The sequence below is a fragment of the Neopelma chrysocephalum genome, unplaced genomic scaffold (genome assembly GCF_003984885.1).
Source record: "Neopelma chrysocephalum unplaced genomic scaffold, ASM398488v2 Primary Assembly neopelma1_189, whole genome shotgun sequence".
In the NCBI taxonomy this organism is placed as follows: Eukaryota; Metazoa; Chordata; class Aves; order Passeriformes; family Pipridae; genus Neopelma; species Neopelma chrysocephalum.
The window spans coordinates 269,015-287,528 of NW_020897851.1; the positions used below are offsets into that span (position 1 = coordinate 269,015).

General features: G+C 46.9%; 1 protein-coding gene across 13 annotated transcripts in view; it reads left to right on the forward strand.

Annotated features, from left to right (window-relative positions):
• Positions 1–18,514, forward strand: part of ITPR1 (inositol 1,4,5-trisphosphate receptor type 1) — a 162,903-nt gene that overhangs the window by 38,179 nt on the left and 106,210 nt on the right. For 12 of the 13 annotated variants that reach the window (XM_027702638.1, XM_027702635.1, XM_027702636.1 and 9 more), the window contains 7 exons: positions 10,177–10,292; positions 13,543–13,629; positions 14,491–14,649; positions 15,524–15,622; positions 16,126–16,209; positions 16,286–16,432; positions 17,653–17,748. In XM_027702638.1, the coding sequence (XP_027558439.1) occupies positions 10,177–10,292; positions 13,543–13,629; positions 14,491–14,649; positions 15,524–15,622; positions 16,126–16,209; positions 16,286–16,432; positions 17,653–17,748 (788 nt within the window). Of the gene's footprint in view, positions 1–10,176; positions 10,293–13,542; positions 13,630–14,490; positions 14,650–15,523; positions 15,623–16,125; positions 16,210–16,285; positions 16,433–17,652; positions 17,749–18,514 lie in introns of those variants that run through there. The other variant, XM_027702644.1, reaches the window with a different exon arrangement.

Below are 18,514 nucleotides of genomic sequence, written 5' to 3' on the forward strand. Positions count from 1 at the left end.
TGCCTGCAAGATGACTCCCCCAAACCCCAAGGAGAAGGTGCTGCCTGTGGGACGAACCCCCAAACACCAGGGAGAATGTGCTGCCTGCGGGATGAACCCCCAAACCCCAGGGAGAAGGTGCTGCCTGCGGGACGAGCAGCTCCAGGCCTCTGCTGGCAGGATCTGCTTCCGCTCCTGGCCCTGGAACATTTGTTCTTCCCCTTTGCAGTCCAGCCCAGGGAAGCTGGCTTGCTCCCCTTCCCATTCCCCAGCTGTCTGTGCTCCGGATCCAGCGTGGCTGTGCTGCCTTGGCTCCCGGAGCTCACTTCCCTTATTTGGTCACACGCAGCCCTCAAGCCGTTCCTGGAAGGGGCTGTTTTACTAGTTTAGGGACTATTTTCCACTTTCATTTTTGATCTCTAAAGCCACGGATTGTGTTCCAGCAGCGCTGCTGGCACAGCTGAGCTCCTGGGTGCTGTCAGGCTGGAATCCTGCGCTCCGTGGAAGCGCTCGGATGTTTTATTCCTTCCTGCAATGTGCTGGTTTGCTGCTGCAGAGGCAATATATGGCAGGACTGGTGTTTACTGTGTGTATGTACCTTGTCAGCATGATCTGCTCATTAAAGTGCCGAGCAGAGTGCAGCCCTCAGTGCTAGGCCAGGTTTTAATTAGCTGCGTGATTTGTTGGCGTTTGCCGTGCTCTGTTCCCGAGCTTGGACAGATTGAGCAGCATCACTGGATAGGCCTCAGCAAGAGCATCTCTGGGCCCCTGCCAAGAGGATGGGGACTGTTTAAAGTAGAGAGAGAGGGAGAGGCCTTAGTGAGGTGAAAGACTCAAGCCAAGCCTAGGAGCAGAAAGCAAGGAATAAAGCTTTTGGACTCGGGACAGATGGGGACAGTGGGGTTTTACCTGGCACTGCAGGACAGTTGGGCAGCAGGGCTCTGCTCTGTTCAAGTCCACCGTGATTCTTCCTATAATTAGGCAGATCTGGGTTTTCAGCATTTATCTTTGCTTTATTGAGCCCCTTTGTGGAAGTCTGAGCATCTGTGGCAGCTCTCACCTCGCGGTGCTGCCCGCATGGCACCCGGTGTCTGTGGCTGCTCACGGCATCTCCCCCAGCTGGCTGTGCTCTGCGAGCCCTCCAGAGCAAGGAGGGCTTCCCTTCCAGCTTGGGAATTCACTCAGAGCTTCTCCAAGACCACTCTTAGCTGGCTGCATCCAGGGAGGAGGAGGATGGGCACCCGGCAGTGCCGCGGGAAGGATCGGGGTGGAACAGGAGTCTTCAGTGCTGTGCTGTGACAAAAAGTGCAACTGCTGCCTTGGAGTATATAAAAAGAAACGTTGCCAAAAGACAGGGTAATTATTTTTTCCAGTTTTACTTCCTGGCAGAGCCTCAAGTGAAGTTTTTTATTTAGGACCTCGCGCTTCCCGAGGGATACGAACCGACGGGATGGGAAATGGTCGGGAACACCACTGAGCAGTTTGGCACCTCGGTGGCTGTGGGACAGAGGGGCCTGCACATGCTCCTGGGAGAGGGAGAAGTTCTCCTCTGCATCCCCATGTGGAGAGGGAAGGGAGTTGTGGGGTTACATCGTGAAAATAAATGGGTTAGATGCAGAAATAGTGGAGCCCTGGAAGAGCTGAGTTCAGGAGCTGTGGCAGGAATGGAGCAGCCCTGGCTAATTGTGCCTGGGGGAGGGAGGGATGAGCTCAGGAAGCTCCCTTAGGGGCTGCCAGCCCTGGGAACCTGTGGATTTGGCAGTTCTGCAGGAGGCAGTGGGCCCGGAGTTCAGGAGGATGGCACCTGGTGCAGGAGGAGAGAAACAAATAAACCTTTCAGGGAAGGGCTCCCAAGTGCTTCATTAGTGCAAGAAAAATGGAAGCACCGAGTTCAGTTTTATTATTTCTTCCATTCTTCCAAATTAGACCTCAATAATGTTATCAAATATTTATTTAAAGGCCCTGTGTCTTTTTTTGGCAATCTGGTTTCTCTTAAAGCCAAATGTGTTTCAGAGCTGAAAACTGAGTAACTTTGTTGAACAGCTGAAAAATGTGCCTTTTCTTTTGTGTGATGCTGTGGTGGCTCATTTCTTGTAACATATACACAGAACATTCTTAAATAGAAATAACTCCTTTTATGCTGTTCAGTCCTGTCAGCTCTAACAGCACAACTGTATTCTTTCCATGCTGGTCAACACTGACGCTTCCAGAGGGGTTTGAAATTTGATCTTCCTTGTTCTTCCTGTGCTTGGACTGTCCAAGCTTTCCCTGCCTCCTGCCCCCACTTCCTGCCCCATTTTCTGCAGGAACTTTTAATCCAGAAAAGCAAGAACAAGTGAAGGAACAAATGTGAAAAAGAAATTCAAGGGGCGAGCAGCTGAAATTAAATGAAATTTGGCCAGAAAATGAATGTGCTTTGGTTTACTGCTGGGGTAAAGCATAGACTGAAAAGACCCAAAGATTCTGAGGAGGAATGTGCCAGGATTCCTGGCATTATAGTGCCTTGCAGGGACATTTGTAATGGAAACTATGAAAAGTGAGATAGGGATGGTTTCCTGACTCAAGGGTCCAGTTCTCAAACGTGGGACAAAGGCTGAAAGCCACAAGAGTTTACTTAAAACTGCTCTTGCAACTCTTATGCACATCAGTTTGCTGAGTTCCCTTTGTGTAAAGTACAAATCCTTCTCCTTGTAGTGTGTAAAAGTTGAGTTTCAGGGCTTGTGGCAGAGGGAAGGAGTTGTTGGCCTTTGAATTCCCCTCTTGGCCTGGTTGGCCTTTAGTCCAGGGTTTGTTTTTGTGCTGGACCAGAGGTGGAGCTGAGCTAAGACTAAAAGCTCCCACTGGAACCTGTGGCTTTCTTGGGATCCTGGGTTAGCCCAGATTGATGTGTGCAGGTGTGAACTCTTCCTGTGAGGATTGTTTCCTTCTCCTTCCCCCTCTCCTCAGCACTGAGAGGTTTCTCTTCTGGCCTGTATTTGTGACTCACCAGGAGCCATCGTGGTGCTTTGGCAATTTCTAGAGAGATTATTCTCAAGTAGCTTCCCTTGGTCCAAGTTATCCATTGTGTCCATAAATTAGACTGTTCCTTGAAGCTTCCAGGGATACCTGGAGCATTTATTGTGTCCTTTACAGCTTTCTCTGAGGCAACTCCCTGTTTTCTGCCTTCCCAGGTCTCTTGCAGCCTGTTTTGCCCATCCAGGGTAACTTTACCCATTGTGGTGACAGAGAGGCTGATGGTTTCCTTGCTTTCTTTAACCTGGGTGTCAAATGGGACACCTTGTACTTAAATGCATCCGTGTTTTTTGGGATTTTTCCTTTCTCCTTGTGTTGCTCTCCCTTCTGGCTCTGTGTTTTCACGCCGTGTCTTCTCTCGGTACCAGAGATAGAAAAAAGCAGCTGGTCTTTCCTGCAAATGTTTCCTTTTGGAGCTGCCTGTGTATCCAGTGTCTAAATATTTCTCTCTTTTCGAGTAGCAGCTTTCTTGTTGAAGGAGACCAAAGAGGTTACGTGGAGAAATAAAACAAACAGTGGTGTATCCTGAGCTCTTTGGTGCCGAAGGTGTTCCCTTAAAGGGGAATTTCCCCAGTTGCTGTTGGGTGGTTTTTTGGGCATTTTTTGGGGGTGTGAGTTGCCTGTGCTTTGGTTCTGAGTTTACCCTGACAGCGTGTCCAGAGCCTCACGAGATCATGCCCTGCAGGTGAGGAGTGAGCTGTTTGCTCTTCCCTGCTGGAATAAACTTATCCTGCTCAGCTTATGCCTTGGAGCCACGTGTCCATGGCAGGGGGTGGAATTAGATGAGCTTGAAGGTCCCTTCCAACCCAAACCCTCCCATGATTCCAAGAACAGCTTTTCCCACAGTGCATCTAAAATGCTGTGTTTATTATTTATAAGTTACTTACAGGGTAATATGGAGTCGTATGCTAATTAATTATGTGGCCAAAAAGCCGTTGCTTTTTAATTAATGTTTCTTTAGCAGGCACTGATATTCAGTGTCCACCTCTCAGGTCTGTAATTTTCCTGTCTCTGAAATCATTGTTGCACTTGTCTCCCTTTGGTTTGGTACCTCAGCCCCAAGTTAATAACAATTACATTATTTCCTGTGTTGTTACAGCTCGAACAAACGAAGCAGCAATTCCCATTGGCAGGGCTTTGCATAAATGAAGATAATACAGGAGGGTGGTTACCCTCGTGTCTTGCAGATGGGAATTGAGGGTGGTTATTTTAACATAAAAATTAAAATATATTTAGATCACAAGTGGTGCAGGCTCTGTATTTAAATGCTGGTTGCAAGGGTGATTTTCCTCCTTTATTCTGCTTTAAAAAGCAAAGCACTGAAAGCCCTTGAAACACCAGGATGCAGCAGCAGAGCAGGGAGGTGACAGACGTCACCACAGCACAGACCTCACAGGGGTTGTGTCAGGGAACGAGATCTGTGTTGGAATCCGGAGGGATTGGGCTGCTCTGCAGAGGGATGGGATTGCTACGAGACCTTTGGGCTTGGGATAAAATCCCACAGTGGTTTGGGTTGGAAGGGACCTCAAAGCTCATCCCATTCCACCCCCTGCCACGGGCAGGGACACCTTCCCCTAGCCCAGGTTGCTCCAAGCCCCATCCAACCTGGCCTTGGACACTTCCAGGGATGGAGCAGCCACAGCTTCTCTGGGTTCCATCCCGGCCCTGCTCACCTGTGCTTCAGTTTTCCCCTCTCGTGGAGTGGCAGAAGTGTTTGTAACACAGGGTTTGACTGGAGTTGTCCCAGCAGGCTGGACATGCAGAGTTCAGGCTGTTTTCCTGCTGGGATGGAGCTGTGGCTGGAGCTCCTTTGGGGCAGCAGGGCTGGATCCTCCCAAAATCCCTGCTGGGAGGGAGCTGCTGTGCTCCCAGCAAAGCCTGATCACAGCAAATTGGAAATGAAGGGATGTCTTCTCAGCACAGAGAGAGTCCTTTCAGGAGGATCAGGTTCCTTTTTTCTCCCTCTTCATGGAAATGCAGGAATGATTGATAATCAACACATTTCTGTAGCCGCTTTTGTTCTTTATTCTTTGAACCTCTTAGGCTGTCATCTATTAATTTTAAATCTCAGAAGGAACAAGTATAGAAATAGATGATGGAGTAATCCAGAGGCTTCTGAGGAGGTGAAACTTGCCTGTGATTGAACACAGGCATTTTGTATTATTCTCTAGGCCTCCTGCATGAAAATATTGCATTTAAGTACAAAAGAGGTCTTCATTTTGTCTTTAAGTAAATAAACTCTTCATCCTGTGAAGTGTTATCATCCTTGTGAGTGTATTGAAGCTGGGCACTTTCATAAATATGAAGTCAAGAAGTCTATTTGCAGAGTGTTTCTATCATTGCCAGCTCTGTTACTTGCTCATTGCAGCTATTTTTTTTTATTTAAAATAAAAGATACTATCCACATATTTCTCTCCTATGAGCAGGCTTTGGCCTTGGGGAAATATCAGGTACCTAAGTATAGAAAAGTCTGAAGAGAAACTGATAAATTTCAACAGGGAATTGCTAATTTTCTTTTAATTTTAGTATTGCTGTGCAAAGAGGAGTTTGGTTTTTTCCAAGTAACGAAGAAACAGCTGTGTTGGTGTTAAATATTCAGTGGATTTGTAAGTGACTTATTTAAAGATCTTCATCTTTATAGATTTTCCTCATTTGAGAGCACCCTAAAGTATGATTTTTGTGAGGGGGAGTAATTTTTCTTGGTTCTTACCTTTCTCCAGTTGGCATCTTGTAGAGTCTGGGTTTAAAAACCGAAATACCAACACACCTTTTTGTTGCCAACAAAGTGTTTGATTCTTGCTTCCTCCAACTGCAGAAAAGTTGGGGAAGACTTTCTACTAAAGGCTTAAAATAGGCAGTGGAGATTTGGAAAAAATGATGAGTGCTGGATTACACAACCAGCTGGGCTGGGGCTGAAAGTGCTTCCAGATCATTCAGAATTGGGCACTTTGGGAATGGCAGAGGGAGGAAAACTGAGCGGATCTGGAGATCTTCAAACTGCCAGAGTAGGGTTAAATGGGATATTGGGAAGGAATTCCTCCCTGGGAGGGTGGGGAGGCCCTGGCACAGGTTGCCCAGAGAAGCTGTGGCTGCCCCATCCCTGGAAGTGTCCAAGGCCAGGTTGGATGGGGCTTGGAGCAACCTGGGCTAGTGGGAGGTGTCCCTGCCCATGACGGGGGGGGTGGGATGGATGAGCTTCCAACCCAAAGCATCCCGGGATCCTCTGGAAGGTTGTAACAGTGGTTGTGTCCAGCTGTCACCAGCACAGGCACCACGAAGAGCTTTGGGTGTCAGCAGTGCCTGTGCAGCAGCTCTCTGAGCTGTCCTCATGTACCAGTGGTAGGATTGATGTACTGACATCACTTAATGCCTCAAAAGGAGGGAAAACCCTCTGAAGGGAAGGCAGGAATTGCATGGGACTGTTTGAGTCATGCATTTCTAGGCAGCTTGGTGTAAAAGAAGGTGATGATGTCTTGGGTGGGCTCTGAGATAGTTTATTCCCTTCTCCAGATCATTCCAGCCTCTGTAAACCTGGTATTTGCAATTTTGGACAAGTGTAATAATCTTGAAATACTACTTAAATGTGACTTAAATTCCCATGTGATGGAGTCCATTATAAAAAAAAAAAGGACAGAAAAAGGTCAGTCTGGTCAGGTTTTTAGTTGTGTTATGAGAGCAAAAATTGGGCATTGGGAATGTGACTGGTTGGGCTTGGACTGGCAGGAAAGGTTGGAAGTTTGGAGACTGCACTGGGTAGGAAAAGAGCAAGATCTAGTCAGGAGAGGGGAATGTAAAAGGAAGAAGTAAAAATTAAAAACAGGGAGTAGAAGGAATTGCAGTTGGAATAATGTTGCTGGCAAGTTCGAACCCCAGAATACTTCGGGACACGGGGTTTTCTGGCATTCCCGGTATCCTTGGTTTTGCCTACTGCTCTGTGCTGCTGGTGCATGCAGGGGACAGCCAGGCCTTGCTGGTGACATTTCCTGGAGCTGCAGGTGGCAGAGCCCCTGTGGGATCTCGGTGTCCCAGCAGGGAGAGCCTTCATCCCTCACGTGGTGCTCCCTCCTGCTTTATTCCATGCAGAGGAATCGCTGGCAGGAGAGCAGGATTTAGCTTGGGAGCGTTGGAATGCACATTTAATACGTGCCCATGGAACATTCATCATCCTGGTGGGGTGGTGGAGGATTATGCAATCGCTTTTTCCTGCGGGACCTTTGTTGGGTGTTCAGGCTTGATGTATCATCATTTCATCAACAGTGACGTGCTGTTTTATTTTTATACTTACTCATTGTGCAATTCTGCCATTTTTCACTGGATATCATGAAGATCTGAAAGGAAAATGCATTCCTTCCTGGTTAATATTCAACAAACAGTCTATAAAAAGATGTGGTTACTGTGCAGTAATTGCTTTATTTATCACCTTTCCTATGTGGCTAAAGCTGCTTGAATCTTTGATCAGAGCAGAAGCTGTTTTGGCTTCATTTGGGATCTTAGACCTAAATTCCATAAGGATCATGTCTGGAAAGAGTTGGGTTCATCTTACACGGTCAACACTACTGTGGGTTGCACATCCCTGACCGTGATGGTGCTCAGGTAGCACATCCTTGATGTTGTAAACATGGAAGCCCATGAGACCTGGAGAGCTGAAAGTCTTCTGGCCACAAAGTTGATGTAGTTTGATCACAAAGTTGATGTAGTTTGACCCTAAAGTTGATGTAGTTTGACCCAGGGTGAACTACATTCAGTAATAATCAGCCTTCAGTGGCCATGTTAAAGTGAGTGAGGCAAAGTTGAACTTCTCAACCACTTCAGAAATAGATTTCATAGAACAAATACTAGAAATAAAAATATTTGGTGCTTTTTCTTGTTTGTTTTAGATCTGTAGCTTTGTAACTGGGATGGAAAGCTGAGGAAACCACGTTATGTTTTCCCTTCTTGCATCGGACAAGGTCAAACTCTTGGAGAGCTCTCCTGGTGCCTGAGGGAGGAGAGGGGGCTGCTTGCATTAACAATTTAGAAGTTAAGCCTAACTTGACAACTTTCTTGACTGAAGAGGATGGGAAGAAGTTCACTGTGACTAAATCTAGCATACAATTAATTCTTCTCCGCAGTTCTGTGTGTTAATTGCTGTCATTGTGTGAACTGATGGTTTCAGCAAAAATAGAAAATTTTATAACTGGTGTGTTGCTTACAATGCAGTCTTAGTTTGAAGTGCCAGCCCGCAGTGGCTTTTTGAATCTCTTCTGTGCTGTCAATCTCTGTGAATCATCTTTATGTAAATGGAAGAAGCCGTTGAAGAGAGCAAACCTGGGAAGTGTGGTTTGTGCTTTCCCTCCTGGCTCAGAAGCCTTGGGGTGGTGGTGGCAAAGTGGAGGTGAGTGTTTCTGGAGAGCTGCAGTTAAATCTCCTTCCAGGTGCCCTCAACTCTCTGTCTGTCCCCAGTGTCACTGTGAAAGGGCCCCAGTGCTGTACTCAGGTCCTTCCATATCTTTGCTGGTATACTGGGCTGGTATACTGGTATATGGCAGGTAAACTGGTCCCCAGCTCAGCAGGCTGCAGGAATCCCTGTGCTGGTTTGGGACAGATTCATCAGCCCACTTGGCAGTCAGTGCCTCACTGACATGAAACAATGATCTGCCACCGCTGCTTCGTCCACCTTGTGAGGAGTGGGTTTAATTTTTAGGACAGACTTTGAAGACCATCTGCTGTGAGGGTGGGGAGGCACTGGCACAGGTTGCCCAGAGAAACTGTGGCTGCCCCTGGATCCCTGGAAGTGTCCAAGGCCAGGTTGGACGGGGCTTGGAGCAACCTGGGCTGGTGGAAGGTGTCCCTGCCCATGGCAGGGGTGGCACTGGATGGGCTTTGAGGTCCCTTCCAACCCAAACCTTCTGTTTTTTGATGATTCTTTGTCCTCCTGTGAATGGTGTTTGATGTTGCCTGGTGTGCTTTGGGGATGGGTCAGACAGGCAGGGTGGCATCAAATGGAGCTTTTCTTTAGGAAAGGCATTAGAAGTGTGAACGTGTCCATCTCAAATGGTGTCCTGAGGTAAAATTACCAAGGTCTGTCTCAACCTCTGGCAGGGCTGAGATGACTTGTCTTCAGGATTGGGTTTTTCCCTTTTTGGTTGATGTGAATCCAGAGTGTCCATTAACCAGGCAGCCCATGAGCAGCTCTGCTTTCCAGGCAGTGAAGACAAACCCCCAGGTCAGTCTCTCCTCACCTTCCTGCTTCCCGAATTGTCTGCAGGGACACACCAGGAGCCTTGAGGAAGGCCCTGTGGATTAGGCCTGAAGTGTTATATCCATGTCATTGCCAGAGAGGCTGGGAACAGCCTCCTGGCTCTTTTGGCACTTTGGTTGAACTTCTGAGCTGCTACTTTCGGCGCTGCCTTTGAGTAGCTGAATTTATTTTTCTGCGTGTTCCGTTGCTTGGAGACAGTGAGGAGGAGAAACAGTCACTGCAGCTCATTTGGGTTCATTGCTGATAAGTTAGCATCTCTAATACAGAAATGTATTTTTAATAAGACTAATGAGCTGTGATTCCTGGCTTTTGCCAGGCAGAATGTTAAAGAAACTGTCGATGGACTGGGTATAGAACCTGACACCCCGAGGGCTTTGATGTCTCCTCGAGCAATGCCCTGAGTGGCTGTGCTTGTGCAGGCTCTTCTTTGGGAGGGTTTTATGCTGCTGTCACTCTATTAGGTGAATTTCTCCTGGTTTTTTTTGTCCTGTGTTCCCTAGAAATAGAAGGGATTAGATGATTAGATTTAAAAACTTAACAGACAACAACAGCAACAAACCCTCCCCCCAAACCAAAGCCCCCCATCCTGACATTGTGTACCTGCTGAAGGACAAAAACTCCAAGCTGACAGTGCCCAAGGCAAATGTGTTTGCCTGGGAAAGCACTGGGACGTGTTCCCGTTTTAGTCTGGTACTGTTTTGGACTGGGACAAGTTATAAATTTTCTGGTCTTGCATCAGATGTTGGCAGCAGCAGTTAAGTTTTTAATCATTCACGGGGCAACATTCCTGTTGCTCAAAAAAGCATTTGTCTGATCAAGAGCTTTCCAGAATTTGTTTATAAACCCTTCCTTGCCGCTGGAATATTTGGACGGCGTTAGCAGCAGAAGCCCAGATAATTATGGATAGCTGAAGCCATCTCTCTGTTTATTCCCTGTTTTTACAGATTGCCTGTTCAAGCTGTGTCCCATGAACCGGTACTCGGCTCAGAAGCAGTTCTGGAAGGCAGCAAAGCCAGGAGCCAACAGCACCACGGATGCCGTGCTGCTCAACAAACTGCACGTGAGTGTTGTTCACCCTCGGGCCCCTCTTCACCACCAGCACTCAGCCAGCCTGATTTAAACAAGGATTTCCAATCAACTTGACACCATGAACAGGGAGACACCAGGAGAGTACATAAAGATCAATGTGCAGGACTCCTTTGGAGAGGTGGAAACATCCTTTGGTTTGTACAAAATGCTGCTCAAGGTCTGTGTCCCCCAGCACTGGTGTCCATGGTGCTGCCTTGGAGCCGTGGTGGCCCTTGAGGCTCCTGTCATTAACGTGTGCTAAATGTCACGGTGCTCTAAGTGGGCATTTTGGGTGAGAACAACGTGAAAATGGGACCCTTGAAACAACTGAACAGAATTCTCGGGCGTCGCATCTCACCATGGGAAACCATGAGCTGCTGGTCTGATCAATCCATTGGGATCCCTCAAACAGAGCTGCTGTTCATACACATAAAGGTTGATGGGTAATTATGAGTAATTAGAAGGCCAGGCAGCCTCTCCTTCCATATTAGCTCGCAGTATTTAATATTTTCTGGGTAAAATGTTGACATTCAGCAGCCGAAAACTCGGTAAGGCAGTTGATTGCTGTTTTTAGAGTTCCTATATAAAAAAAAGCCAACTTAACTTAAATACCATCTGTTGACTTTAGAGTTAAATAAACTCCGTGTTTATGTTAAAATTACATAGCTGGAGTACTTCATGTCAAAATTACAATTTGGGTATTTTTAGTCTCTTTAAGCCTATATTAAGCTCATTGTAGCCTGAAATACGGAATGGCCCCGTAGGAGAGTGTCACTTGCTGATTGCCATATGGCTGCCTTGCTCCTGCACTGCACAAAGACCCACTGTTGGACTCATTTTGCTTCTGAAAATACAGTTTTATAAGCTAGAAGTATTAACTTGGCAAGGACAAAGCTATTTTGGTACTGGCTGTAGCACAGAGGTCCCTCACCTGGGCCGTGTCTCTCATGTTGTGAAGAGAAGGAGACACTGGCAGCAGGTTGGAAGTGATGGGGATTCTGGGCTGGTTATTTTGGTGTATAAGGAAAGGGGAGAGTTCATGGATTTTAAGAGAAATTATGGTATAAATACTGCATCATGCAGGAAAAAAAAAAAGGCTTTGGAATTGCCCTGGATTACAGTGTCACTGGGAGTTGTCCTCTCTTCCCTCAGTACTTCCCAGTGCAGGTGTCTGGGATCTGTCCCTGCTCCTGTGACACTTTGCCCTTTTGTGCCAGTGTCCTGGAAATGCAGGATTAGATTTTTCCAGAATTAGCCCCAGCTGAGTGATGCTTGCAGAGAAATGTCCCGCCATGAACTGCTTGATTTGGTGGCAGGGTTTGAGTGCTCTCAGTTTTGTTGGGGATCATTTCATCTGTGCTCTGACACAAAGGCTGACGGGCTGAGTCAGTGACCTGAGGCTTGGAAATAATTGGGGTCCATGTACCTCACTCACATCCAAACTCCTCTTTCTGCCTGTCATGTTGGGCCCACGTGTCACCTTTTCCATGTGTCGGCACAAGGGATGCACCAAACCCCGTGTGGTCTGTGTGGGGCCCTGTCCACGTGCTCAGGGCTGTGAGCTCTGCCCAGGGGGAGGTTTCTTTATCAGCACCTTTGATTTCCAGCCCAATCGATGATGCAAGATGGGTTCATCACCACTTGCCTTTTTTGGCTTCTGTTTGTCTGCTGGTGGAATTTACTGTGTGCCACGGAGCGCTCGGTGCTGAGGTCAGGTTATTTTAAGTTAATGCCATTTAAGGGATTTAAAATCTGGGACACTTGTCTCTCCCTGGTCCCACCTCGGTGCTGGTTGAGGAGCTGACATCTAGTGGCCAGAGAAATGCTTCTTCTGGGATGGTTGTCAGGTTTGGTGTGTGCTCAGGAAGTACATCCAGAGTCCTAATCGTGTTTTCACAGAACACGTTATTTTCTGTATTGATAATAAATGTGGCAGGCAGAGAAGTCCTGTCTGTGGTTGCTGGTAGTTGAGAGGGATTTGGTGTCTTAAAGAAATCCTTTCTTGACAGACTACGTGGAAATAAAGAAAAAAAAAAGTCATATTTCAGTATTAAGGAGAAAATTGTGCGTTGCTGGATGTACTTTTGAATTTGAGTGAGCAGCTGTATCTCAGGTTCTCCTGGAGCAAGAGCCAGTTGTGATACCTAACACAGCTTCTAAAAATAGCACATTTTGAGTGAACTGGAATGGTGAAATTCTGTAACAGTGAGCAGAGAAATCTTCCTTTGAGGTAGCTGAGCTTTGTCCTGTGTCACTGGTACTTCACCTCACCACAGTGAGGAACTGTGGGCACTTTTCTCCTCCAAGAAAGAACTGGACCTACCATAGTCCTTGAGACCCAAACCATAAACCTTGATCCTTAGCCTCCTAACAAGTTCAGTTTTAACTTACCCTCTACCACCAGATAGCAGTTAAAGCAAATACAGATTTCTATTTTTAATTAAAATCATCTTTCATCTAAAGTGAGGGAGAATTTCTTAACCAAATGAAATGGTTTTAATAACAGCCTGGGCAAAATAACTCACTTTTAAAGCAAAAAGTGCAAGAGGTTTGTTATAAATTATTGACTATTATTATGTGTCCTTCTAATCACTCAGTTTTGGAGGGGCTTTCCCTTTTATTACCCTGTTGGTGTGATACAGGGATGCTCAGCTGTAGCACAGAGTATCCAACAGCCTCAGGAAGGATGAGCTCTGGTGCTGGGAGTTGGAAATTTGGGTACCCAGAGCTGCAGTGGGCATTTGTACACATCTTCTCAATGATCCTGCTGCACTGGGTGGGGGGATTGGAGGTGTTATAAAAAGAGAGGCTGGAGAGGAGTTGGAGCCTGTATTGGCAGAGGAAAATAAAAAATCAAAGTTGCAGTTCTTTCCTTTCCATTTGTATAGAAGTCAGTAAAAAGGAGCATAGATCCTGACTGGAGTTGTTACCCATCCCTTTTCGTCTTTTCCCCCCACAGGTACTTGCCTTCTATTCTGTCTGAGCTTTTCATCTCATATTTTATTCCAAAATTTTGTCAAATTGTACCCTAATTGCTTAAATGATGTGTGTCTGTCTTCCTAAACAATTGAAAAAGGGAACTGGAAATTATGCTGTTGGAAGCCGGGGAAAAAAAGGAAATTGGGCTATTTCAGCTGCTCACTGTTGTTCCAGTTCTTTGAAATACTCTCCAAGAGCCTCAGGTGTTTGGCCACCCTTTTGTGAAAACCCAGGGAATTGAATTTATTGTCCCTTGATTTCAGCATGCGGCCGACTTGGAGAAGAAACAGAACGAAACTGAGAACAGGAAACTGCTGGGAACAGTCATCCAGTATGGGAATGTGATCCAGGTAGGCTGTGGGAACAGTCATCCAGTATGGGAATGTCATCCAGGTAGGCTGTGGGAACAGTCATCCAGTATGGGAATGTCATCCAGGTAGGCTGTGGGAACAGTGAGCCACTGTGGCAGTGGGATCCCCATGGGCTGTGAGCATCTTTGCCAGCTGGAGAGGACTTTGGTCAAAATTCCCTGCTCAGTGGACGTTAAATTTCTGGAGTTCATGACCAGGATCTGTAGTGTTGCCAGCTTTGACTGTGCCCTGCAGTGGGATCCTGGAAAGCAGGGCCTGGGTGTACAGCTATGATGAGATCACTTTTTTGTTGGGGGCTAACTGTGTTTATTTTTGGTGTCACCACCAATTGCTTTCTTCAGAAATCCTTGGAGCCTTCCTGAGAGTTGGCCCACGTGAAGGTGGCACGTGCACAGCACCAAAATACCTCTCACTGTCAAATGTTGACACCACAAATCCTAAACTGCCACAGAGAAGGAAAGTCCTTAGGAATAGTCACATTTTCTGTTAAATGAGACCAAGCAAAGCAAGATAGGAGCAGCTTTGCCTCTTACAGAGAAAGCCACTTAGTCCCCAGCACTTCACAGCTTTTGGTCCTGGTTTTTTCGAGCTGGCTGTTGTAAAGTGATGAGGACATGTCTGAGTGTTTGTTGTTTGCTGGGGAAGGGATGGTGGGATTCACTGAGGGTGTTTTGTGCTGTAGCACTGTACCTGTGAGTGGAATTGTGCCTGAGCCCATCAAAATTCGTGTGTAATTTAGTTTTAACTCCTGCATAGAAACGTGGTTGTCTCGTGCACGCTCGGTTTCCTGAGGGGAGGAAGATGAGCATTCTTAGAACGGAACTCTGATTCTTATTCTAGCTGCTTCACTTAAAAAGTAACAAATACTTAACAGTAAATAAGAGGCTGCCAGCTCTGCTAGAGAAGAATGCAATGAGGGTGACCTTGGATGAAGCTGGAAATGAGGGTTCCTGGTTCTACATCCAGCCCTTCTACAAACTGCGGTCCATCGGAGACAGCGTAAGTGCTGGGAGCAGTGTCCTCACCTGCTCCCTGGGGCACAGCCTGGCCAGGCTGGGCTTGGGAATCCTGCCTTGCAATTAATGGAATGCACGGATCTCTCGGTGCCTGATGATGCAGGAACAACCTTTTTCCTATGCTGTCATGAGGGGGAGGAAAATCGCTATGGTAACTTGTATTTTGGAAACGTGGAATGATCTAACATTGGAGGGAATAAGGGACCTAATTAGGCTGGCCCTGCACAATTCCTGCCCGATTCAAAATGGTAGGAAATGTTGAGTTCCTTCGGGAGGCCTGGAAGAAAATATTAGCATCTTGATTTTCGGTGTTTTCGGTTTAGAATCAAAACTCATCATCACTTCGGATATAAGGGATGAGGTAATAAGGAAGTCAAATGTTCCTGTTCATGGGAAATCTGGAAAAAACGGTGCTGATTAAATGCATTGCCATTTTAATCTCTTAATCTTGGGGTTTTTTCTTGCAAAATGTGAGTCACTGGGGTATATTATTTGCCTAAAAGCAGGAGGTAATAAGTGTCAGTGTGCTCTGGGGTTTAGGCCAGGTATATATTTGGCACCTAAACACAGTGAGCTTTATTGAGTAGCAATAATTTATCCTGTAGCCCCCTCTGCACCAGAACTCAGTCTGCTGCTTCTGCAAGGCTCTGGGACCAGCATCAACGGGGTTTTTGCCTCAGTGGCTGAGTTTGGTGAGGTAAATTCTGAACCAAACAGAACCCTGGCAGAACACTCAGACTGGCGTCTCTCCTAACTGCACCAAGGTGATTTCCTCCCGTCGCTTCCATTAAAACAATGGAAGAAAAAAGAGTTTTCCCAGTGTGCAAATTTCTGTCTGATGCTGCACTTCCCTCCAGGTGGTCATTGGAGACAAAGTGGTCCTGAATCCTGTCAATGCTGGGCAGCCTCTCCACGCCAGCAGCCATCAGCTCGTGGATAACCCGGGATGCAATGAGGTGAGGGGACAGCTGGACAGACCTCTCTGTGCTTCAGCTAAGCTGTTTGAACATGTTTTATGAAATCCAGCAAGTTGTTTGGTACCTGTGGCATTGCTTAGGAACGGTTATCTTGGTGATCAGTGACTTACCAGAGCTCACAGACTTTTGTCATATCTGTTGGCGCTGGCAGAAGTTTGTCTCTTTTGCATGACTGGCTGAAAATAAGGTTTTCCTTCAAAATCAAAAGTTGTGGCGCAGTCATGTGCCCCATACTGGTCACTGTGAAGAAAATTAACTCTACCCTCAGCCAAAACCAGCACAGTTGTGTAGCCCACAACTTGCAAGCAAGTCAGCCCTGAAGTTCCTTGTTCTGGAGTAGGTACAGAAAGGGTTTGTTTCTCTAGAGTAACACAGCCAGGGCTGCAGGATTCTGGTGAAAATTGTCTAGAAAGTAAAGACAGTGGCTCATACCTTGTGGAGGCACAAGACAGTGGGACTGATGGTTTCAGTTCTCCTTTTAGGTCAACTCAGTGAACTGCAACACCAGCTGGAAGATCGTGCTCTTCATGAAATGGAGCGACAACAAGGACGACATCCTCAAAGGGGTGAGACCCAGGGCCCTGCCTGCCTGTAACCCCCTCCCTGGGGCTGCTGCCCCTGCTGACCCTGCTGCCTTGTCAGGGGGACGTGGTGAGGCTGTTCCACGCGGAGCAGGAGAAGTTCCTGACGTGTGATGAGCACAGGAAGAAGCAGCACGTGTTCCTCAGGACCACGGGCAGACAGTCGGCCACGTCTGCCACCAGCTCCAAGGCCCTGTGGGAAGTGGAGGTGAGGGCTGGAACCCAGGCTGGGGGTGGCTTTGGAGGAACAATTGCTGCTGCTGCTCTTTAAAAGGACTGCATCTGGAATTCTTTTTTTAGGTAGAAGTCTTCCTGGCGTTCTAAGTTTAAATTAAAATTCATTTACTGTGCACAGTCACAATGGAGTTCTGCTCTCTGATGGTGCAGCACAGAGCTCTCAAGCTCAGGTGCTTGACAATTCAGAAAAGGGGGACAGAGAAGCATCTATGAAGTCATTTTCTTACCAGTCACTGAAGTTTAACACCAGCTTATAATTTCCACTGTCCTGCTGAGTGTACTGAACGCTCTATTTTTGGTGTGGAATAATGTGATTATGCATATCCTCATTTGATAGGAGGCTGCAACCCTTTGCTGGTCTGTCTGAACTGGCTTTTTTTTCCCTCTACTTGGCTTTTAAACAGAGTGACTAACACCTTGGCCAGCTCTGGCTTCTTAAAATATCCTCAATCTATTGGTATTATTAGAGTTGGTTTATGATGTTAAATGTGAGCTGCATGTAAGAATCAAAAAATTAATTGTAATGGCGGGTAGGTGGTGTTTATATTCTCCTTCCAGAAGTATCTGCTGTGACATTCAGCTTCTCCTGTATTTGAAATGAAAGCCTGACTCTAATGCACATCACTTGGACATGGTGCAGCACATCAGTCTGTGGTGGCTGTGCAGGGTGTGCAGTCACCTGGTGGCAAATGTGGGCACAGGTGAGGTAGCCCTGCTCTGCCAGGCACAGCTGGGCTGTGATGGGTCCTCCCTAAGGAAGCAGATGTATCCACAGGCAGCTGATACGAGGTACCAGACCATCAGGTGATGGAGGCTCTGTTCTTTTGTTCAGCACCGTTGCATTGGAAATATTTCCCCGTGTCTTCCCTCACCCACTTAGAGATGGTCAAAAATCAGTTAGACAAAAAAGAGTAAAGAGTTTGTTGCATTGCTTTAGGAAGTGTTTAAAGACCTGGCACCACATATAGATGTAAAGCACCTTCTTGAATTCCTTCTCTGCCAGCCTGCACCGTAACCTTCCTGCTGTGATGGACAGACTGAACTCACGGCAGCCAGCTCAGGCATGGGCTGCTCTTCAGGGGGGAATGGTGGGTCTGCCTGTCCTGGAGCTCTGTTTGCTCTCAGCTGCAGTGAGGTGGGTGCTGTTGGAGGGCTCTGTGCCCTGCCCTGACCGTGGTTTCCCCCTGGCAGGTGGTGCAGCACGATCCCTGCCGCGGCGGCGCCGGATACTGGAACAGCCTCTTCAGGTTCAAGCACCTGGCGACCGGGCACTACCTGGCAGCAGAGGTATGGGGGACAGAGGGGCCCTGCCCTCCCTCACACAGCCTTTCCTGCCTCTGACACCTTCTGCAAACCTGTCATTTCCTGCCCTAAAGCAGACACGGGGAGGGGAGCGGGACAGCGGCGTTGGGGTCGTTCGGGTCAAGGCCAGAGTAGATGCTAAAGGTTGAAAATGAGGTGAAAGACACTTCAAAGAATGCCATGGTCTGGGGTAGTCTGGAGCTGATTTTACCTCCTGTATGAATTCTAGAGGCAGTAACTTCTCCTGCAGAGAATAGGCACTAAATAGTATCCTGTCATGTGGGCAGTGGAATCAAGATGACTTTATTAACAGATGAATAAATGGTAAATGGCTGAGAGCCTTTGGGGGAAAATGAATTCAACTGTTGATAATTTCTCCTGAATCACTGATTTTTGAGTGGAATTCTAGAACTGAGTATAAAATGAAAATACAGCCAGACTTCACACCAGTGTGAAAGAACTGCAGATAAAGAAAATATCCCATTTTATATTCATCTGATAAGCAGATTGGAAAACCAGCAGCATTTTGTCACATGCACACTTGCAAATCCTTTGCAGTAGTGATCCAGTGTAGAGCTTTTCCAGTAAATCTTGGGGTTTCTAATCAGCCAAACCAAAAACATGGTCTTGCATCATGCAAGAATATACCAGAGGAAATGGCTCTCCTGATCCCTGGTTAGAATAGTGTTTGTTCTAAAAGATTTCTGCCCAGCCACTTAATTTCTAGTTGGAAATTCCACTTGGAATTTAA